At 52.8% G+C, this 23346-nt stretch overlaps 2 protein-coding genes across 4 annotated transcripts in view; one reads left to right on the top strand and one right to left on the bottom strand.

Annotated features, from left to right (window-relative positions):
* UBE2L3 (ubiquitin conjugating enzyme E2 L3) overlaps positions 1–12158 on the bottom strand; it is a 76152-nt gene extending 63994 nt beyond the window's left edge. The window contains exons 1-3 of one of the 3 annotated variants that reach the window (XM_042911562.1): positions 12060–12158; positions 6432–6539; positions 4512–4791 (exon numbers count right to left, since the gene is read on the bottom strand). In XM_042911562.1, coding sequence (XP_042767496.1) covers positions 4512–4791; positions 6432–6457 — 306 coding nt within the window. In that variant the 5' untranslated portion in view covers positions 6458–6539; positions 12060–12158. Of the gene's footprint in view, positions 1–4511; positions 4792–6431; positions 6540–12059 lie in introns of those variants that run through there. The other 2 variants (XM_042911561.1, XM_042911567.1) reach the window with 2 other exon arrangements.
* Positions 12159–13646: 1488 nt separating this feature from the next.
* LOC122204216 (RIMS-binding protein 3A-like) lies at positions 13647–19427 on the top strand. The gene has a single exon (XM_042911560.1). It carries the CDS (start codon positions 13711–13713, stop codon positions 18796–18798), a length of 5088 nt encoding a protein of 1695 aa, XP_042767494.1. The 5' UTR covers positions 13647–13710; the 3' UTR covers positions 18799–19427.
* Positions 19428–23346: the final 3919 nt, after the last annotated feature.

Here is a 23346-nt window from a genome sequence, read left to right as displayed (position 1 = left end):
GTACAATATGCTGCTAACTTGACAAACTCTTTATAGAATTATAAAAAGGCCAGAATAGGTCCACCAAGTACCCTGAGACAAATGTTTTTGCTCTAGTATATACCTTAAGAAAAGGTCCCAAATGTTGCAACAAACAAGTCCATTCTCTTTCCCAGGGCCTGTCCCAATTTTCTTTTAATAGGGAAACATTTACAATGAGCATCATTAAGGGAAGCTGAAATAGTCCCAACTTACCGGGATTTTACATTTAGAACAAAAAAAAAATACAATGTTTTTCTCAATTCCCTAAAACCAAGTGGATTCAGGACATTTATACCGGCATAACATCATCTGAAAAACTCCCCTCACCCTCTGACACACACCTACCAGACACGTTCACAGCTCTATCGTTTAATTACCCAACTTCAGAGAACATAAACTTGTATTCAAAAGCAAACCGCTTTATTGCTTTTGAATTCCAAGGAAAGAACTATTATTAGTGACTCCTACTTATTCACGTGTAGTTATGGACTGAAAGTACACCATTACAGAGTTCTGACTGAACATCATTTAAGTAGTATTAAAAGGTTGCTACAATCTCAATTCCTCATCTCAACAGTTACAGCATAATGACTGGTAAAATGTCACATACCCCCTTCTTAAATCCACAACTTCCCCCACTGAGAAAAGCCCTTCTGGGAAGATACTTAGCTGGAGGGCCCCTAGGGGAGATGTGTGCTATTGAGAGGCTGAAAAGAAATGATCAGACTGCAATCAATTTCCTTAGCCACACCTACAGGTTTCACTTTTGTAGCTATTTCCCTTCCTGATACAAGCAATGGTTACAATCTGGTTGTTACCATCAATGCTGAATTTGCTGCTTGCAAATTAAAATGTATTTAATGTTTTATTAACATTCTTTCCTAAAAAGGGTTCTGAAAAAGGCTAATCCTTTTAGCAAATGCTTTTTAAAGACTTTAGTCTATGGGGGAGGGGAAGAAAAAAAAAGAGGTTGGAGAGGGAGAGAGCCAAAGCATAAGAGACTCTAAAACTAAGAACAAACTGAGGGTTAATGGGGAGTGGGAGGGAGGGGAGGGTGGGTGATGGGTATTGAGGAGGGCACCTTTTGGGATGAACACTGGGTGTTGTATGGAAACCAATCTGACAATACATTTCATATTTAAAAAAATAAAAATAAAGACTTTATCATACTCACTTTGCCTAAAATAAGTTCTTAGCCAATATATGCAAATACTCTACTTTCAATAATGTATCTTATACAGTCCATGGTTACAAAGAAATCAGACTCTCAGTGTCCTGGAAAATAGTTTTTGAGGAAATCTAAAGTTCTTTAAGATGTAATTCATTTGATTATTCAGCATGTTTCTTTCATCATCAAAAACCCCTTTATTTCCACCCCAAGTATTGATCAATATGCACCAATAATTTGTTGTTGTTTTTAACCAGCTTAAACACTGACTCCCAGAGCCAGTGATCTAAGTCATTTAACCAGCATTCCTCTACTGAATTGAAAGAGTTTCCATCCACAACTCAAGAAACTACACAGTCCTCCATGTGTCCTTGGAGTAAGAAAAGAGGCATGGACTTTGGGATTTGAAACTAGGGAGATTTAACATCTTCTCTCCCCACACTGGTCTGCTTGTTACTCCACCTCAGGTAACACTCAACCTATCTAAGCCCATAATTCTCTCATTTGTAAAATAAAGATGATAATATGCTAACTTAAAGTGTTACGGAAAATAATTTATGTAAATGATCTAGCACTTAAAAGTACTTAGGGGCACCTGGGCTAAGCTTCCAGACTCTTTGATTTCTGCTCAGGTCATGATCTTGCAGTTTTTGAGTTCTAAGCCCAGGATCCAGCTCTGTGCTGACAGTGCAGAGCCTGCTTGGGATTCTCTCTCCTCTGCCTCTCTCTCTCTCACTCTCCCTCTCAAAAATAAACACTAAAAAAATAAAAAATAAAATAAAATAAAGTACTTAATGTTACATTTTTTTTTTTCTAATTTTTAAAAATGCTTATATTTTAAGAGCGAGAGACAGAGCACGAGTTGGGGAGGGACAGAGAGAGAGAGGGAGACACAGAATCTGAAGCGGGCTCCAGGCTCTGAGCTGTCAGCACAGAGCCCAATACAGGGCTTGAATCCCCAAACTGTGAGATCATGACCTGAGCTGAAGTTGGATGCTTAACTGACTGAGCCACCCCAGGTGCTCCATACATGTTCTTTCTAAGCTCCAATTTTTGGAAACATGAAAATAATTTAAAAACCATAGGAACTCCCCTCTCAGAGCTCTGGAAGCCTGGGAACCCCAAATTAGGTCAACTTGGGTAGACTAGGGGATACCAAGATGAATTGGGTCAAGATTCCTGTCCTTAAGGAACTCAGAACTCTGTAGGAAAGGCAAGTCTAACACAAATGTGATTGGGACAAGTGCTCAAAGAGAAACATAAAGAAAGCACTGTGGTCACACAAAGGAGGAAACAACTTATTCTGAAGGGGTTTGGGGGAGAAGGCCTCACAGAGTAACTAGCATTGGAATTGGACCTAGGACTTCCATGGAAGGGAGGAGAGGCAAGGGGAAGGTAGCCTTTCTCAGGTAGATCAAACAGCATGTGCAAAGGACACCACATAGCAAGTAAGTAAGAAGAGCAGGGGGCTCTGGAGTCAGAACTTGAGTGAGGTCACAGCTCACCCTCCCTAGCTAGGAAAATTGGGGCAACCCAACGAATCCCTCAGCATTCCATTTTCTCACCTACAAAATGGGAATAATAATGTCTACTTTCAGGGAGAATTAAACATGATCATGAATGTGAAGTACAGGGCAGCACAAAGTAAAAGCTTAAAAAAAAAAAAGGTAGCTATTATGATTTGCAAGGGTAGTAGGAAAACAAGGGGCAGGAGGTGAGGCTAAACAGATTACTTTCAACCAGCCTAGGAAGGGTCTTGCATACCAAATAAGAAGTTAGGATTAACTGCTGAGGACTATAAGATCAGAGAGGTTTTCAATAGGAATGAAAGGATTAAAAATTTGCTTTAGAAAAAGAACTCTGGTGTCCAAGAAGGGGAGTCTGAAAAACTCAGTATGTACTTGGAAAAGCATCTGAGAGATGAGGGTATGGATTCAGGTAATTTCGGTAAGATTAGGAAGGAAGGCACACACTCAACTCTCTCTAAAGTAAAATCCACAAGGCTTAATGGGTGACTGCATTTGAGGAGAAGAGTACAGAAATAAGTGAATAACAGTCTTCTCATCTGGATGACTGGGTGAATGGTGGTGTCACCGCAGAAAAGAGATGAGAAGTTTGGAATCTGCTGACTGTTCTTTTGTGCCCACTTCTAACCCAGTTTTATGAAGTTAGTCGTCGTCTCCAGCCCTTACTGAACAAAAGAAATGTTCCCAGGGAGGGAGGGCCCAGAAACTGTGACTCCAAGTTCAACGTCTAGTTCCAACAAGCACCGCTCTGCCCAAGAGGAATCCTAGCTCTTTATCTCCTCTCAGGAAATCAGCTCCTGCTCTTTTTTATTTCCGGCTCGATGCAACCCGGCAGCACTACCGGGACGCCAGCTCACAAATCTTGGCGAGGTCGGCTCCGGAGGGCGCCGGCAAACATACTCGGGAAAGAACTAAGCCAGTTTAGCATCTGTAATCCTCACCAAAGGAGCCACTTAACAAGAAGGCACCCGGGGCATTCAAGATACAAAGTACCAAGTTATTTTTATAAACTTTGGCCGGTTTGAGTTCGAACGATTGAAGCCAACCCCCACCCCCCAAAATGGCACTTTTGCTTCAGCAAGGAAAGGAGATCCGGATGACTAGAAGTAGTAGGTTGAAAAGGAGACGGGGAAGGAGAAGCGCGCTGCAAATGCGGCCGACCCTACGCCTTCCTGGAGTTGGAACTTACCCGCTGTGTGACTCTGCAGTCACAAGGCGACAGTTTGCTAGGACCCAGCACAATTTCAAACGACCCACCAACAAACTGACCTAACTTTTGTCGCCCTACCTCCTCCTTCCTTCCCCAGCCCGAGCCTCCCGGCCTCCGGAGCTGCGACCCGGCCGAAAGGGGCACCAAACCCAGCGCGCTGCGGCCCAGGGCGGGGCGGCTCCGCGGCGCGGGCTCCCAGCCGGAGCTCCGGCGCTCAGGCCTTCCCCGCGGGCGCCCGGTTCGGGACCTCCTGGCCGGGCCCCCACATCAACACCGCTCCGGGTCCGGGAGGCCGCCGCCGCTAGGAGGACCCTGCCCGGTTCCGGGCGGAGGACGGTGTGGACGCCCCGGGCCAGGCGGAGGGGCCAGCGGCAGCTCCCAGCGCGGCCTGACGCTCCCGCCCAGGCTGCGGCCTAGGCGGCCCCGTTAGCTCCCCCAGCCCGCGTGCGGTCCGGAGGGGCGGTGGGACCACGTAGAAGCGGGAGACCGAGCGGCGGCGTCCCGAGGAGTCCCAGCCCGCCGCGGGGACCCCGGGCCCGGGGCGCCGCACCTCCCTGCCCGGCCGGCGCCGGAGAATGGCTTTTACCTTCATCAGCCTCCTGCTGGCCGCCATCTTGGATCTGGTGCTGCTACTTCCCCAGAATGCATCGCGGCCGGCCGGGCGACTGGAGCCCCCGCACTTCCTGGAGCGGGGGAGGGGCGGGCCGGGCACTCCCCGAAGTGCGAAGTGCCTACTGTGTGCTGGCCACGGTGCTGGGTGAACACAGGTGAACGGGTCTGGCGGAAACCCTGCCTTTACGGGCCGTCCAATCGGATGGAAATTACAAAGCGTGCTTGGCACACAGTAGGCGCACAATAAATAATGGCTGCATAAAATAAGATCATTGAATAACCAAGATTATTTCATACACTGATAAGTGCTGTGAAGAAAAGAAAACTGGGTGGTGGGAAAGTGACTCTGGAGACCTACTTTTCCAATGAAAGCCTCACTGAGGAGATAGTATTAATAACACTGGAACCTACAGAGCGCAGCTCCCCCCTCCAGTGCTTCATTTTCCTTAGTCTTTGAAACCACCCTGTAATATGGTTATCATTAACAGCCCATCTCACAGAAAAAGCAAAGAGAAGGCCAATGATTTGCCCAAGGTCATGCAGCCAGCTAGGAGCAGAGGGTGAGCTGCTGGCTCCAGGGCCAACGCTGGAAACTGAAGGATGGGATAGAGCAGCTGAGAGGCTGGGAGGAGATTGTTTCAAGCAGGAGAAAAGGCGCTGGCAAAGGCCATGTGGCTGTCTAGATGGCCAGAATGGAGTAAGAAGTATTAGAAGGAACAAGGGAGGCAGGTGACAGACCGGGACAGCCTTACAGGAACAGAAGGGATTTGGCTTTCCTTCTATGCTCTGTGAGAGACCTTTGATGGATGTGTGTAGCAGCCACCTAGTCAGATAAAATGTTTAAGGAAAGTACTATGATTGAAGAATGGGGAATGGAGGGGGATAAGCAGGGAGTAGGGGCCATTTGGAAGCCTGCTGTAGCCAATCAGGCAAAAGTGATAGTGGTTGGGACCTAGGGTGTCAGTGTAGGCAAAGAAAAAGGTACCGTTTCAGTACACATTTAGGCCATGTGAAGGCATTTTTCTTCATTCTAAGAGCAATGAGTTTCCCATGAAAGGGGAGAAGAAGAAAGAACTGGAGATTATGTAGCCTGGAATGGAGCCGGCCTTCCTCACAGTGTCCTGGGAGCCCAGGTTTGATATGGGTTGGGAGGGACGAGATGACAAGCCTCATGCCATCAAGGTTCTGTTTGCCTTTTATCTCTCCCCAGGGCTGGCACACAGTGGGTGTTCAATAAACATTCAGCAAATGTGTGAGGGACTCCATTAGCCAGTTCCCTAGAGGCATGGGGGACTTGGAAGTCTGGCCCGGAGACTAACTCCATGATCATACTGTGTACACCGAACCTGGTACTACATTGGCCCAGGTGAAAGAAAGACAGCTTTATTGGGAGCCTGCCCTGAAGAATTCCAAGGCAGTTGAAGAAGCACAGTGATTCCCTCAACCTGGACATGTGAAGCTGGCAATAGAAGGCGAGGTTCAGTGAGGGCAAATGAAAAAAGCTAGCCTTTGCTGCGGCATCTTCCTATTCCCTCACCATCACCTTGCAAGACAGCTCCCTTGCAGGTGAGGAATGAAGGCTCTAAGCAGCAGAGTGCCACTGTTAAACAAGCATACAGAGAAATGTACCCAGTCCCAGTGGAAAAGGTCTTCGGGGCCCCCTCTCCTACTCTAAAACCTTTATTTCTGCCCATGGCAAGCCTGGCTTCTGATCATGCCAGCTCCTTTCCACTCAGCTAACTCATGTTCATTTGGACCTGGCCTTAGTGTCACTTCCCTGAGCCTTCCATTAAAAGTGGCCTCTTCCTCCTCTTCCACTCCTCCTCCTCCTCCTCCTCCTCCTCCACCTCCTCCTCCTCCTCCCAGACTCCAGGCCATTCTGGATACAACTTACCACATGCTGCTTCTTCTCCCAATCATCACAGGGTCCTGGATGCTCACCTGCTGGGTTCAGAGAGGTAGATAACAAGGTGGCACCTGCCCTCAAGCAGCTTGCAGCATCCTGGGGAGGCACCAAGGAAAACAACAGAATGTGGCAATGGTTTGGTGAAGTGTGGGAGCCCAGAGGAGAGGGCTGACAGTGGCCAGGGGAGGGGCCAGGGATGGAAGGAGCTCCGGGACAGGCTGACTGTATGCCCGGCACTGGGCCCTGCACATTTATACCCACCACCAAGTTCATTGGCACCACAGAGCAGCGCTAAAATGTTCTGTTTCACAGGTAAGGAAACGAGGCCCTGAGAATAGTAGTTCACCCTTCATCACCCATAGGAAGAGGGGCTCCAGAAGTTAGATCTTGATCTGGTTCATGCTGGTGAGGCTTTGCCTTGACCTCCTTCTGCTGGCCCAAAGCTTCATGTCCTACATTTCTCCCTTCCTAAGACCAGTGTTTCTGCCACACTATACCCCCTGCCTCTCCCCTTGCTACTTCCTTTGCCTGTAATGCCTTTGTCATTCCCTCCCCCCATACTACCTTGTCCATCTGGCAAGTGCTGATCATTCTTAAGGACTCAGCTTACCATGGTGGCTCACTTGGGTGACCTGTCAGCCTGCTGTGTGCTGGGCTCCCAAGAGTACAAATGCACAAGTGTTCTTTTTTTTTTAACGTTTATTTTTGAGAGACAGAGACAGAGACAGAGAGAAACAGAGCATGAGCAAGGGAAGGGCAGAGAGAGAGGGAGACACGGAATCTGAAGCAGTCTCCAGGCTCAGAACTGTCAACACACAGCCCAACATCGGGCTCGAACTCACAAACTGTGGGATCATGACCTGAGCTGAAGCTGGACACCCTACCGACTGAGCCACCTAGGTGCCCCACAAGTGTTCTATTGACTCCCCCAATGGCCCTCTGAGGTCAGAGCTGTTATCAGCCCCATTTACAAAAGAAGAAACTGAGGCTCAAGGGTCAGTCAGCTTTTCAGCCACCTGGCTGGTCAGAGGGTCAAGCCTGAGTCTGCTCTTGGACTGTGAGGGGGAAACCAAGTTCTGTCTGGGAGACTCAGCTGACCTAAAAGTCTCCTTCTTTCCCTTCTATTCTCCCTCTCAACCTCCCTCTTTCCTTCCATCCTTCCTTCAGTAAATCCCATTGGGGGTACTCTGTGCTTAATGAATAAGGAAATTCACATGGTGTCTGGCCCTGCCTTGACCAGATTGGGTGCTCAACAAACATTTGAAGGACTGTCCCTGACCTAGAGCAATGGCCAAATGACTGAACAAAGGGTCTTGCCACTGGTGTCAGTAAGAAGTAGATCAGGACTTGTGCTTCAGGCTGCATAGGAAGGAGGGCAGCTGGAAGAGGTTCAGAGGGGAGAGAAGTGGAGACGGCAGAAAACGGAAGATAGGTCTGTCCCGGAAACAGTGGAGGGCTGGAACAGTGATGCTGTCAACAGTAATAGGGTCTTCAGGAAGCAGCAGACATTTGTCTGAAGGCTCAGGGATTACAATTACCCTCAGACTGCCAGAGCTCATGGGCCAGGCTATACTGGCACGAGTTCAGAGCCCAGACTTGGGTCACACAGGCCTAGGCCCAAGTCCTTATGTGACCCTGAGCAGTTTCCTCCTCTGGAGAGGACAGGGCCAGCCTCCATGGCTAGTGAGGACTCAGGGCCAAGGCCAGCCCAGCATTCCAGAGAGCCCTAGCCAGAGAGCTAAAAGGTGGCACATGCTTGTGTGCCCAGGAGGGCATGGAGCAGGCCAGAGATGGCTTTAGGGCCTGGGAAGTGAGGGCAGACAACAGCACGGGCCCTCTCCAGGTACACAGCCCCATCCAGGAAGGGGCAGTTCTGGGGGTTCCAGGCCTTCCTACAACTCAGAGTAAGAAGACCTGGCTGGGCCTCTGCTGAGTGACCCTTCCTCTTTGAGCTCCAGTTTCTCTCTAGGCAACTGAGGACTGGGACACGATTGCCAAGGATCAATGCCAGCAGAGTATGGGCATGCCTTGAGCAGGGTGGGCATGGGAGAGAGCAGGTGTAGGCAGCCAGACCATAGCGGGCTGGGGGCTTTGCAAGGCCCTGCTTCCTGCAATCTGATCCCTAGGCAGCCCACCTGGGCTCTTAGGGAAGCCTGCTCTGGCAGAGCTCTTCACCCCATTGGCACCATAGCCCTCACTCACAGTCCCTGCCCACAATTCGAGCTCACTACACTCCTTTGCCATATCTATGTTTAACCTCAGGCTTTATCCCTTAGGTTAAGTTCCATGAGGACAGAAAGCACACCTGGCCTGTATGCCTCTGTCTTCTTCAGTCATGTATTTGTTGAGTACATACTATGTACTAGGCATTGTTCTAGACACGGAGGAGACATCAGAGAACAGATAGAAAACACATTCACCCAGGGGAGCCTGGCTGGCTCAGTCGGAAGAGCATGTGACTCTTGATCTTGGGATCATGAGTTAAAACCCCATGTTGGGTGTAGGGATTATTTAAATAAATAAACTTTAAAAAAAAGTTTAAACTTAAACTTAAGTTTAAACTTAAAAAAAAAAAAGTTTGGGTGGCTCAATTGGTTAAGTATCCGACTCCTGATTTTGGCTCAGGTCATGATCTCAGGGTTATGGGATCAAGCCCCATGTTGAGCACTGAGCTCAGCATGGAGCCTGCTTGAGATTCTCTCTCTCTCCCTGTCTCTCTGCTCTCCCTATTTCTCTCTCTCTCTCTCTCTCTCTCTCACTCACTCTCTCTCTCAAAATAAAATAAACATTAAAAAAATATATGGGGCACCTGGGTGGCTCAGTTGGTTAAGCATCAACTCTTGATTTTGGCTCAGGTCAGGATCTCACAGTTTGTGAGATCAAGCCCTGCATCGGGCTCCGCACTGATAATGCAGAGCCTGCTTGGGATTCTCTCTCCCTCTCTCTCTGCCCCTCTCCCTGCTCTCTCTCTCTCTCTTTCTCTCAAAATAAATACAATAAAAACAAAATGAAAAATAAAAGGAAGGGAAAAAAAGAAAACGCACTGACCCAAAAACAAGGGATGTGGAAGGGAAGCTGGGGCTACAGGGGTCTGGAAGCTTAAAACCCTCCAGTGGTCTCTCTGGATGGAGCTGTCACCACTCACAAGGGCCAGGCAAGCTCTGTAAAGCTCTGGGCATGGGTGGCAGAGCTGAAACAGGGCCAGACCAGGCTGGCAGAGGAGGGATGTGAACCAGATTGCCCGGGATCCCATACACCATGACCTCATGGCCCAAAGGTCACAGACTGGTGCTGGGAGGAGAGGCAGCATGGAGTACAAGGCTAGTGATGTGGGGCAAACCAAGGTGAGGGGAACAGGTGCCTTCTCTCAGGGTCAGTGAAATCACTGGGTGTCAGGGCAATGTGTGTGCAGTTAATAGACAGGAGGGGCTCTAACCCAGAAGTTTTCAAACTTGCTTCTAGCAATATGTCTCTTTATTAAGCTAAAATCTTCCTTAGAACCTAAATAATGATACTAACAGTTGGATGTGCTTTGTTGAAGCAAGTAGGGACAGTGTTTCCCATTTAGCTCTGGGCACGTTCCCCCACCCCCAACAATCCTACAGTATTTCTCAGGAACCTTGCGGCCCTAAGGAACCCAGTTTGAAAACCACCCATGTAATCAATCTCTTTTATATTATAGACAAGAAAGCTGAGACCCAGAGAATGCAGCTACATGGTCCATGCTCTCCCTGAGCTCAGAGTTGATGGGGCTGACAGGCAGGTCACTGGACAATCACTGAACAATGTGATGAGTGTGGGGATGGCAGAAGCCTGGCACTGGGGAAGCCCTGGTTTGCTCAACCACATTCCAGAATGCCTCTGACATGCCACAGGTGGTGCCAGCCCAGGCAGCAGTTGGATGGTGACTGTAGAGTTCCCAGAGATTCACCCAAGGGTCCTCCTCCTTGGCAGCAGCCTACCTTCCTAACCTGATGGTACCACTCAAGGCTGCATCAAACATCCAGGCTGTGGAGCCCCACCCATTGCCCTGAAGTGACAATCCAGCTCTGCCGCAGCTGCCTATATGCCCTGGCAAGCCACCTTCTCCCACCAAGCCCCAGGTTCTCCTCTGTCAAACAGAACTGTAGTGGGGATTGCATGAAGAATCTCTACCTGTGGCTACCACATCTAGTGGCCCAGCACCAGTTGAAGGGTAGAGCTGTCTCTCCATCTTGCCTACCCACTTGACCCCCATATCCACCTTGTTTCTCAAAAAGAACATTAGGAATCGCCATTCTCTGTTTTCTTGCTACGTATCGTTGCCCAAAGGCATCTATCTCCCATAGCACACCAGTGGTTCAGAGGACCCATGTTTGAAAAACATGAGTACAGAGGCACTTGGGTGACTCAGTCGGTTAAGCAACCAACACTTGATTTCGGCTCAAGTCATGATCTCACGGTTGTGAGATTGAGTGCACGTGTCAGGCTTCTCATTGAGCATGGAGCCTACTTTGGATTCTCTCTCCCTCTCTTTCTGCCACTCCCCTGCTCATTCTCTCTCTCAAAATAAATAAACATTTAAAAAAGAAAAAGAAAAACATAAGTATAGCAAAAAGTGTGGAGCCCACAGAACCACATGCTGAATGAACACAACATGTGCTTCTTTGAGCCTCTGTCTTCCCACCAGTGAGATGGGGCTAAGATCACCTGCCCACCACCTGGAGACATAACTGTGTGAGTGAGAGGGCCTGAAACACAGAGAAGCCACAGATAACATAGACAGAGCCACTTGGTGCTGGAGCAGGAAGAGCAAGGAGGGAGGAGCCAGATTTAAGTAGGGCTCCTGAGTTCCCAAGCCACACAGATGGCCTGGCCTAGAGAGGCTATGAATGCATGTATGTATGTGTGTCCCGCAGCTTTGGACCCCATCAACATCTCTAATGAGGCCTGATCCTCATTCCAGCCTAAAGCATCTGCCCAAAGCCCTGAGAGGCATCCCAGAGCTGGGTCTTCAGCCCTTGATGCCAGGTGGTACCTACATGTGAGAGGTAGTCAGGTTGGGTGGCCAGGTTGGGCAGTACCCTTTCTGCCCTTCCTGCCTGCCTGTCCCTGGGTCCCTATCCCTCTTTTCTGGAGAGGGACTTTTCACTTATTCCTTCTCTGAAACCACTCTGGGCAAGGACACTAATGTATATAAGATACATCCCTGCTCCAAATGGAAAGATACCAGGTAGGATGATCAGGGCTGTAGAGTTTTAGGGAGTCCAGACTCAGCCCTAAGAGTCAGGTAAGCCTTCCTGGAGGAGGAACTGCTAAGCTGAAGCTACAGGACAAGACAAGGTTAGCAGCAGGTAAGTGGACAAAAACTCTTGATCCACTGGAGCTTGAGGCTTCCCATCTGTAAAATGGGTGGTTTAAATAATGAATGGCATGCATTTAGCACTGAGCATGGCACACAGTAGGTCTGCAATGGTCATTGCCGTTATTTTTGTGTTGGGCAATATAGGCATCCCAGGCAGGGGGGAACAACACGTGCAAAGGCCCAGAAGCCTTTGAGGCAGGGGGATTCTTTAGGTCCTGGAAGTAGCTTGTGAGGGTCTAGGCCAACCCATAGATGGGACAATGGGAACTTACACAGACCTCGATACAGCTCCTATTGTACACCTGGCCATCAGCTGACAGAGTCCTGGTGTCTCTCTAACCATGGAAGACTGGTGTTATCAATACATCCATTATGTAGAGGTCAGGAGAGGTGAAGTAACCAGCCATAGTCACTCAGGCAAAAAGTGGCAGAGCCTGGATGGATACCCAGGTCTCTGAGGCTTCCCATCTGCCATGAGTCATCTGGAGTGAGTCCTAGGGAGCACAAAGAGTACCTGTGCTGCCTTTACCATGGCAGCCCTGACTGGCTTCAGCCAAATCTTTGCTTGCAGACCTGTTTCTGTAGCTGCAAAAAAGGGAGTGGGATTAAAATCAGTGAGCTGCCAAACAGAGCCTTGCTCTGTTCTAGGCACTGAGTGCTCTTGCCTCATTGAATCCTCACAAACAGTAGAAATGGATGCTCAGGGAGGTCAGGGAACTCTGGGAGGTCACACAACACAGAAAAGGGCTGCATTTATTAGCCCATTTTACAGATGAGGACATGAGAGTGGCACAAGAAGCTGCAGGACTGTTTGACTCCAAAGGCGTGCCAGTCCTAACCATCTGACCACTTTGCCCCTTGGAGAGCCATGAAAAATTCTCTGGCCTTGCTGCATCCAGGGAGGGGGGATAGGGAGCCAGCTGGGCCCATAAGGATCTGTGACTTTACCTTTTGGAGAAGTAGGAAGCCCTGGACACTCCTGGACCAGACAAAAGGTAGGCTGGGCCCCCATGGCATCCCCATTTTCTCACCTTCCTCCCTGGCTGGCCCCCAACTCTGGGTTCTAAATGACCCTCTCTCCTTTTGCATATGCAAAGTGTGAGACCCTGCCCTGGGAGAAAGAGTGGGGAGTGGTCTTCATAGCCATAACCCTGAGGTTGGGCAGATGGAGTAAGAGTACCCACGGACTCTGGAGGCAGAATTTTCTAGGTTTCACTCCCTACTTAGCTACTTCTGGGCAGCGTGACCATGGAGAGGTCCTTATCGCTCAGAGTGTCCTTGCAAGATGATCGTAAAAATAAACCAAGAAAACATAGGCCAGGGCTTTGGATCTCCAAGGAGGCCTTCTCACCGTCTCAGCTGGCACCATGCCCAGACTATGGGCTCAAGACTTCTCATCTGTAAAATAGGCATAGGAAGTTTAAATAGATAATGCATGCAAATGTCCAGCACTTCCAGGGGTCCTTGGAGGGTAGGTGCCTTGAGGGTGCAGACACCAGATGCATCCCCCAGTAGGGGTTCAGGGCTCACCCCCAAGTTTGGGGGTATTCTTTTGTGTTTCCCAGCCATTTAGCCCAAACAGGTCAGCTGAACCCATGACAGAGCCAGGCGCGATCTACCCACACCCCATCCTGATTTTGACCCATACGTGGAGCCCAGAGCAGTAGCCCAGGCTTCCCACAGTGCCAGTTGGCCTGAAAGAGATTGTACGGTGTCTGGGAGAGTATCCCCCCGGGCGGGGGGGGGGGGGGGGGGGAAGGGTCACAAAGGACCTGGCACCAGGAATAGGGAAAGGCCTGGGATCACAGAGACCCCTGGGCATCCCAGAAAGGTCATGAGCTGCGTTGAATAGGGGTGTCTGGAGGCCAGCCGCCGCACAGGCAGCCCAGAGAAGAGATCAGGCTAGTGCATCCGCGCCAGAGGATGGGGGAACACGCTCAGAGGCGGAAGGGGCGCGCGGAAACCCCCATGGGAAGCCGGAAGGGGCACGCGGGGCGGTTGGCCTCGGCGGGGGCGGCGGCCGTTGGAGAGCAGCGGCCTGGGCCAGGCCAGGTCTGGCGTCTGGCCAGGCCCGGGGCCACCATGACCAAGGACTCGCCCAGCCCTTTGGGCAGCGGCCGCGCGACACCCAAGAAGCCGGGTAGTCCGGGTCCATCGGCCGCGGTGGTGGAGGAGCAAAGGCGGGAGCTGGAGAAGCTGCGGGCGGAGCTGGAGGGGGAGCGGGCGCGCGGACGCGCGGCGACGCAGCGCTTCGCGTCCCAGGCGCGCCAGCTGCGGGAGGCGGCCGAGCGGGAGAGGCAGCAGCTGGTTGACCATCTGCGCTCCAAGTGGGAGGCTCAGCACGACCGGGAGCTGCGGCAGCTGCAGGAGGACATGCTACGGGAGCGTGAGGCCGAGATTCGGCAGCTGCTGCGCTGGAAGGAGGCCGAGATGCGGCAGCTGCGGCAGCTGCTGCACCGCGAGCGCGACGGCGTCATGCGCCAGGCCCGGGAGCTGCAGCGCCAGCTGGCAGAGGAGTTAGTGAACCGTGGCTACTGTGGCCGCGCGGGGGCGCCCGACGTCGCCGCTGCTCAGTGCCGCTGTCGCCTGCAGGAAGTGCTGGCACAGCTTCGCTGGGACACCGACGGCGAGCAGGCCTCGCGCATCCGACACCTGCAGGCGGCGCTCGACGTGGAGCGCCGGCTCTTCCTCAAGTACATCCTAGAGCACTTCCGCTGGCATCCCGCTTTGCCCGTCTCCCCCGACCCCCAAGCCGTGCATTCTTCGGAAGAGCCGCCCCTCCATACCGCCGGCAACTCCCCCGGGCCCCCAAAGTCCGTCTGTAAACTCGAATCCTTGAATACTGACAGCCTGAGCGCTGGCATCCGTCTGCGCTCCCGCTCCCTAGACGTGGTGCCAGCCAGGTGCTCCAACTCCCCAGACAGCCTGCTCCACACGCCGCGCTCCTGCTCTCTCGATTCTTTGGCACCAGCGCGTTCCCGCTATCTCGACAGCACCCTCAGTTGCCCCAAAGCCCCCGAATCCAAGAAGCCGGCCTCCTGGCCAGACACCCCCATCTTAGGCTCCTCGAGTCCTCCGCCCCCGCTACCCCCACCACCGCCACCGCCATCGAAGCCCAGGAGACCTAGTGACTCTCTAGGAGAGGACTCCGGGAGCCAGCCCTGCGAGGCCCTGACTCCCTCGCCGCCGGATCTGGACTACCAGGAGCTGGTGAAGCAGAACTCGGAACTGTCAGAGGCGTTGCAGGTGCTGGCACGCCGCTGCTCGGGACTGTGGGAGGAGAACGTGCAGCTGTGGCGCGCAGGTTTCCAGGACAAGTCCGACGAGAAGGTGAAGCGGCTCAAGGTGAAGCACGCGGAGCTTGCAGGCCTCGCGAGGCGCCTAGAGGACCGGGCCCGAAAGCTGCAAAAAACCAACCTGCGGGCTGTGAGCGAGCCTGTGCCAGGCGAGAGCCGCGCTGGCCTGGAACTGTGCCAGGCCTTTGCCCGCCAGCGCGCTCGGGACTTGTCGGAGCAGGCAAGCGAGCTGCTGGCCAAGGACAAGCAGATCGAAAAGCTGCGGCTGGAGTACCACTTGCTGCAAGCTCGCGTCACCTCAGGCATGAATAGTGTCCCGCACCCTGGCGGGGGTGCTGCCCAAGCCCAGTGGCTCAACATCAGTGAGTTGGACCGGCTGCAGCGCGAGTCCCAGCGGGAGGTGCTCCGCCTGCAGAGACAGTTGACGATGCAGCAGTCCACCGGCTGCGCCCGAGCTGAGGCGGACGGCGAGAGCGCACCCTTCGAGGAGGCGCGGCGCCAGGTGCAGGCACTGGAGCTGGAGCTGGGCGCCCAGGCGGCCGTGGCACGGCGCGGCGGCGAGGATGGTGAAGTGCAGCTGCGGGCGGCGCTACGCGAGGAAGCCTGGCTGGCGCAGGAGAACGCGCGGTTGCAGGCCCAGGCCAACTGGACGCGGAAGGTGGCGGCGGAAAACAGCGATGTGCGCGGGCAGCTGGGCTGCGCGTGCCAGGAGCGCGACGCCGCCGGCATGCTGGCGGAGCAGCTGCTACAGCAGGCTGAGCGCGGGCAGGACAGGCAGCAACAGCTGCAGCACGACCTGCAGAAGGCCCTGCGAGATCTCCAGGCTGCTAGGGAGGAGATGCTGGCGCTGCAGTGTCAGACTGGTTACCTTCCCCAGGAATCCCGGGAGGCCCCCCAAGTCCCGGAGGCTCAAGTCAGAGATAGTGGAAGGACCAAGTTCCAGCTGGCGCCTGAAGAGCAAGCAGCTTCACAGCCCAGTGCAGACAAACAGGGAAATCAGGAAGCTTCTCAGCTGGAAAGTCCAATTGCTATCAGGGAGCCAGCCAGTGACCCTCAAGTGCCAGACAGAGTCCCAGCCAGCGGACCTCTGGACTCCGGGTCCCTAGCCAAGAAAACTAGCTCCCAGTCGAATTCTCCCTCTGAGTTGGAGTCCATATGGACCACGGTGCTGTCTTGTCCTCCTCTGGATATGGACACAGCCAGCGAGGTGGAGGATCTGGAGCCTGACGGTGTGTCCTCTACCTTGGAAGCGAGGGGCTCAGAGGCCCCCCTGACCCCTAAGCTCAAGATCTTCCTGGCTTGGTATAGCTACAATACTTTTAAGGGGCCTAATGAACATCCTGAGAGTGAACTGCCCCTCACAGCTGGAGATTATGTGTATGTTTTGGGGGACATGGATGAAGATGGATTTTGTGAAGGGGAGCTTGAGGATGGCCGGCGGGGGCTGGTGCCCTCCAACCTGGTGGAGCAGATTCCAGACAGTGACATCCTGGGCTGCCTGTCCCCCAAGTCCCCTGACTTCAGCCCTACTCGATTCCTAGGTAGACACAGCAAGTTTTTGAAGGAAGACACTGCTCACAGCTTGTTGCCTGGGAAAGCCCAGGGAGCTATGGACAAGGGGACATGCCAGATGGTGAGGGCAGGCTCCAAGACAGAAGTGGCAATAGAGATCTCAGATGCCAAGAGAGAAGAAGACAGCTGGCTGGGCTTGCTGCAGTGTGGGGAGGAGAAGGGCTTCTCTAGACCCCTTCTGGGGGCCACAGGGGCTTTTTGCGTGGCTCCCATGCAACTACACCTGCAGAGTGTTGCAGCCACATCAGCCAAGATTACCTGGGTCTACAGCAGCAGCAACCACCCCCACATGGTATACCTCAATGACCAGGAGCATGCCCTGACCCCAGCAGGTGTGTGCTGCTACACCTTCCACAGCCTGCATCCTAGCACACGGTACCGGGCACGAGTGGAGGTGCAGCTGCCATGGGACTTGCTGCAGGTGCACTGGGAAACAACGTCCTCCACCATCACCTTTGACACACCGCTGGCAGGACCTCCTCACCCTCCTCTGGATGTGCTGGTGGAGCGCCATGCCTCACCAGGCATCCTAGTGGTCAGCTGGCTCCCTGTAACCATCCACTCTTCTGGGTCATCCAACGGAGTCCAGGTCACTGGCTACGCTGTGTATGCTGATGGGTTCAAGGTTGCAGAGGTTGCTGATGCCACTGCTGGGAGCACCCTGTTGGAATTTTGCCAGCTCCACCTGCCCCTGATGTGCCAGAATGTCTCTGTGAGAACCATGTCACTTTGTGGTGAGTCCCTGGATTCAGTGCCAGCCCAGATCCCTCATGACTGTTTCACCTGTCACCAATTGCCAGAGACTTCTTCCTTTAGCTACACCTGTGGTGACCTGTCTACCTGCAGAGTCACAGTCCCTGTCCGTCCTCAGAGGCTGGCACTGGCTCCCCTGAGTGCTAAAGCCAGCCCCCACACTCCTGGAAGCTGCAGGGAGCCCCAGGCCGAGTTTCTAGAAGCATTCCCTGAAGAACCCTCAAGGAGGCAATCCCCGATGTGCAACCTGAGTTCAGAGGGAGAATGTGCAAGTGTGGGGTCTGGCAGCCAACCCCAGCGACCTATAGGGGCCCAGGAGGTCTGCAGAAAGGACTTGCTCTTTCAGAAGAGTTCCCCAAACCACAGACCACCTCTGCTCAGTGGACAGTCTAGGGGAGAAGAAAACTGCTACTGGCACATGGGCGCCAGAAAAAGCCATGCTTCGGGAGTCGTCCATCTGTTCCCAGAGTTTGGGCTTGAGAAGCAACCATATCAGGAAAAGGCTGCTTTTGAAAAGGTCCTTAGGCAAAAGCAAGATTCCGATGTGTTTGCCCCTCCCCAGCTGGACACCAGCCAACCATATGTGTCTGACTTCCACAACATTTTGCAGGAGGAGGAGGAGGCAGTGCACGTCAATCTGTGGGGCCCAGAGAGGCGAGAGCAGAGAAAGGAGTTTAGGACCCAGAACGGGAGCTGTCAGGCTCTGGGGAGCAAGAGAGAGTGCCAGCTCCTGGAGCCCAGCCCAGCACTTTGTCCAGCTCCATCCAGCAAAGTCATTAAGATGTTCAGGGGTGGCCCCTCACCACTGGGGACAGAGGTGGACACTTTGGCCAGGGTCTTTGTGGCCCTCTTTGATTATGACCCCCTGGTGATATCTGGCAACCCCGAGGTTGCAGAGGAGGAGCTAGCTTTCCAGAAAGGGCAGCTGCTAAGAGTGTGGGGCTCTCAGGACCCTTGTGGCTTCTACCGTGGTGAATGCAATGGGCAAGTGGGCAACATACCTGGGCATCTGGTGGCCGAGGTAAAGGTAGGCACAGAGCAGACTGATGGGATGTGGCATTTGCCAACACAAGGGCACCTGTCCTCTGTGGCCCACCTCGATGACTTTGGGGGGCTCACCAGCCCCCAAGGCTCCTTTCCTATGCCCCAAGGGAACCCCCGGAGGTCACCACTGTGGACTCCAACAACCATGATGACAGCTTTGGACTGTGACCCCAAGGATGGGCGAGCAGGGGGCCAGGTGAAGGACAAGCTGTCACTGAGGGCAGGGGATATGGTCATGGTCTATGGGCCTGTGGATGACAAGGGATTCTATTATGGGGAGTCAGGTGGTCACAGGGGCCTGGTCCCAGCCCACCTGCTGGATCACCTTCCCCTCCATGGAAAGTGAGCAAGGCTCCTGCCGGGGTAGTGGCCTCTGGCCACCCACACCCCGCCAGAGGAGAAGCAAGCACTGGGACCCTAACTCCAGCATCCCTCCTCAACTCTGTGAGCAGCACTTGCTCAGAATGTCACTGTGAGAAATTGACACCAGTCCCCAGGAGTCCCCTGGCCTCTGAGAGGAGCAGGGCTTCAGTCTGAACTGAGCTGTTCCCAAAAGAAAACAGAACAAGCAGCCCACGAGAGTCTGACAGGCTGTTTTGGAGTTGTCAGTGACTATGACAGGTATTTGGAGAAGGGTCTTTTTCTGTGCTCAGTATGCATTTTCTCTAGGAGTTTCTTTAGAAGTGTCCTCATCCATTGCGTTGTATGAAAGTCTCAAGAAAAGCCTGCCTCTTAAAAAAAAAAAAAAAGTGACCAGAATGTTCTTTTTCTATCTTATGTTCACCTCCTCATTAAAATGTTCATAGAAAAGAGAAAAATAATACTTTAGAAGTAAAAGCACAACCAAGGGAAACACAAATATACCTCTCTTCCTCTCTCTCTTCTGTCCAGGGGTCCTGCAATGGCTGCAGACATGTGTTCCCAGCTGGGGAGGGCACCTCCTTATTCTTTGGAGGGGGCTTAGCTTACGGTCTTCTGGCAGGACTATCAAGGGGTCAAGCCAAGAGCCAGGGCTGAGAAGCAGGGCCCCAATGGCTCAACGAGGTTGGCATTTCCCACAGGCTTCCCTGCATGTGGCCTGTGTCCCTGGGTGCCAGCCTTTGTGGAGAGTGGGATCAGTGTCTCCCGACTGGGGATCCCACTCTGCATGGTGTTAGTAATTGCCCGCTTTCCCCAGGGCTTCTCTCTGGGAAGGTGTTTCTATATTTACCCCATCTTGTAGAAGAGACTCTGAGGCTCAGGGGGCCCCCTCTTGTCAGGTGACACAGCTGAAAACTGCTTCCTCCCACAGTCTTCCTGGCTCTCCCTCTAGGAGAGTGAGAATGAAGGGTGGTCTTCATCCTTCTCTGCCTTTTTTTTTTTTTTAATTTATTTTTGGGACAGAGAGAGACAGAGCATGAACGGGGTAGGGGCAGAGAGAGAGGGAGACACAGAATCGGAAACAGGCTCCAGGCTCCGAGCCATCAGCTCAGAGCCCGACGCGGGGCTCGAACTCACGGACCGTGAGATCGTGACCTGGCTGAAGTCGGACGCTTAACCGACTGCGCCACCCAGGCGCCCCATTCTCTGCCTTTTTTATAAAGTTTTATTTAAGTAATCTCTATACCCAATATTGGGCTGGAACTCACAACCCTGAGATCAAGAGTTGCATGTTCTTCCGACTGAGCCAGCCAGATGCCCCCATCCTTCTCTGCTTCTGTTTGATACTCTTTTGTTTCCCTGAGTACAGCAATGATGTCAAAGGAAGGGCACGGCCATCCTGGGTGCAGGAGGAAATGACCAGAAGCATTCCTGGGCATGCGAAGGATTGGAGCCACTAGCAGTTTCCTTGGGGAGTTGGCAAATTAGGTCCGGAGGGTTCCACCATCTGTCCCAGGGGCTGAAGGCAGGAATTAGGAAAGAGCGGGCCCAGGGGTTGTCTCAACCTGACACACAGCTGCCTTATTCTCAGAAAACACAGGAATGTGGCAGCTGTGGTGTTCACACACACCACTCATGAGTGGAAGGCTCCGCTCCAGGTCTCAGGCTGGGAAGGAAACTGTTCCTTGTTCCCCATCCACAGGGGAGGTAAATCATCCCTTCTAATGTTTATATCCACCCATTTTACAGTGAGAAGGCATGCTCAGAACGCCATGCAGCTAGCCTGTGGAGGCAACCCAGACCGATTCACAATTTGTTTTTAATTGTGATAAAATATACATAACAAAATTTACCATCTCGACCATTTTTTATTTTTATTAATTTTTTAAAAGTTTCTTTATTTGGAGGCACCTGGGTAGCTCAGTTGGTTAGGCTTCCAATTCTAGATTTCCACTCAGGTCATGATCTCATGGTTCGTGAGATGGAGCCCCACATCCAGCTCTGCACTGGCAGTGTGGAACCTGCTTGGGATTCTCTCCCCCTCTCTCTCTACCCCTCCCCAGCTTGAACGGTCATCAGGGACAGCAGAAGCAAAGGCCCGGAGGCATGAGAATAATGAGTGATTGAATATTTGGGGGAAAGTCAGGGAGCAGGAGAAAGAGACTGGGACAGGTACCTATCCTCTGGTGAAGGCCCCCTCTCCTGGAAGGGCTTCAAAGTCCCTGGGAACTTCCTGCTTCCGCCACCAGGGGGCAGCCTGGGTGAACCAAGGGTTGTTCCCCAGGGACTGTACACCTGGGCAGACCTGCCTGGACCCACACCTGCCTTCTCAGGCCCTGTGCCCTGGTGTCAGGGTAAGCAGAAATGTCTCTTTGAACCGGAAGGCCTGGGATTCAGGCCCCACCTATCCCTGTTCTCTCCCTTCCCTCTCCCCAATACACCCAGAGGAGCCCCTCCTCCCTACCGCCAACAGTTGTCCTTCTGGGCACCCCAGTGTCAGGCTTGGCAGGTCTGACACCTGGCCATAGGAAAGCCTTACTCTTCAGAACTCTTTTCACAGTCCTGTTCCTACAAATCCTAGTTCCCTTGAAGCCACAGGAAGTTTTAGTGAGTGAATAAAGAAGTTCAAGCCCTGGTGGCCTGGAGGGGGCAGGGCCAGGGAGTGGTGGAACAGCTGGGCTCAGAAACCCAGCCAGCTAGGTCCAAACCCTGGCCTGCCAGCAGACAGCTGGAAGGCTTGTCTGAGCCTCAGTTTCTTCATCTTTTTTTGAAGGCTATTTTTTAAATTAAATATATATATTTTTAATGTTTGTTTATTTTGAGAAAGAGCACAGCAGGGGAGAGGCAGAGAGAGAGGGAGAGAGAGAATCCTAAGCAGACTCCTCACTGTTAGCACAGAGCCCGATGCAGGGCTCAAACTCACAAACCTCAAGATCACGACCTGAGCCGAAATCAAGAGTCAGACGCTTGACCGACTGAGCCACCCAGGTGCCCCAGTTTCTTCATCTTTGGCAGGGCTGAGAGTGAGGGCAAGTGGTTGTCTTGAGCAGATCTTGTGTACAGAGCTCTCAGCCCAGGGTCAAGACCCAAAGGAAGACCAAGAAAGCTGGTAAGGACACAGGTCGCAGGGGCAGATGGGGCTGGGTCCAGCTTGCTTCCTGCAAGGGCCCTGAGAACCTGAAGACTTGGAACAGAGGCACAGGGAAGCCACGCGGGTCTAACGAGGTGGGTAGGCTAGGAAGGAGCAGGTGCCTGGTTGTGGCTTGCCTGGGGCCCCTCCCCAACTGACCAGACCACCTGGAGGCCCAAAGCCTGCCCAGGCCTGCTCAGGAGGGGATGGAGGATGGAAAGCCCAGCTGGCCAGAGGGCAGAGGAGCCTAAGGAGTGGGCAAAGGGGCAGCATCCAGGGAGCCTGGAAAGTTCTGGAGCAAGGGTCACCAAGCCTGTCCTGGTGCTGTCCACTTCTGCCCAGGGGCCTCTGGTCAGGGCAAGTCTCAGCACCTCACCAGCCCTCCCCCCCCATGGAGGAAAGGCTTTCAGTTATTTCTCATCAGGGACCTTGTTTCTTGCTCCCACTCCCCACAACATGGTTATGGGTTATCCCATTTCACATGTGAAAAGAGAGACCCAGTGGCAAGAGAAAAGCAGCTGCCACAAAAACAGCATGAGGATGCCCAAAGGACTCCTTTTAGCCTTTCCCAAGGCCCACCTGCCATAGGGACCCCTGTCCTGCCTGAACCCCCTGGAACTAGTCCGTCCCTCCCCCTTTACCTATTGGTGACCTGCTCCCTCTAGCCCTTTGTCACTGTGAATTTTCAAAGTATCAGGACTCAATTAAAAAAAAAAAAACAAACTCAAAGATACTTCTGAGGCCCATTTTAAGCTCATTCCACCTTTTGGTCACACCCCCTTCTGCCTATCTCACCCCAGTGGAAGTCTGATGGGTGGGGGCATGTGGGAGATCAGAGGTTCCACCTAAGGTCTTGTGAAACCAGGTGGAGCTGCCTCCAGGAAGCAGGGCATGAAGGGTTCCTGGAGCCCTGGTGGCACTATTGACACCTCATCTGGCCCCACAGGTGCAGTCAGCCTCTGAGCTCAGCCCCAGCTGTCCCTGTCCCAGGAGGTGGGTGGGTCTGCAATGGGTCTACTCTGGGCTGCAATATCCAGTATTTGCAGGTTCCCCCTGTCTCAAAAGCCCTGGCATCTGATACCTGGCTATAGGCCTGTGTACCTGAACCCCCACGTGAACTCTCTTCAAATCCTCTGGCAACTGACCACCTGGCAGGCTAGTACTTGCCTGCCTGAAACTCTAGGACATTGACCTCAGCCTGGGAGACCCCACTGGCCACACCCCTTGAGCAGAGTGTTTTGGCTAGAGGGTGCCCTCTTGGGGGCTTGGCCCCTTTTGCTCATCCTGAGAGTGAGGTGGGGGCTGAATCCGAATCGAATTCTGGATCACCTACTTCAGGTAGGGCAACCTCAGGCAGTTTTTGTGATTCTCAACTTTACTTTCCTCTTCTCTAAAACTGGCCTT

The sequence above is a fragment of the Panthera leo genome, chromosome D3 (assembly GCF_018350215.1).
Source record: "Panthera leo isolate Ple1 chromosome D3, P.leo_Ple1_pat1.1, whole genome shotgun sequence".
Taxonomy (NCBI): Eukaryota; Metazoa; Chordata; class Mammalia; order Carnivora; family Felidae; genus Panthera; species Panthera leo.
Note: the sequence above shows the minus strand (reverse complement) of the source record. Positions and strands in the feature narration are given on the sequence as shown.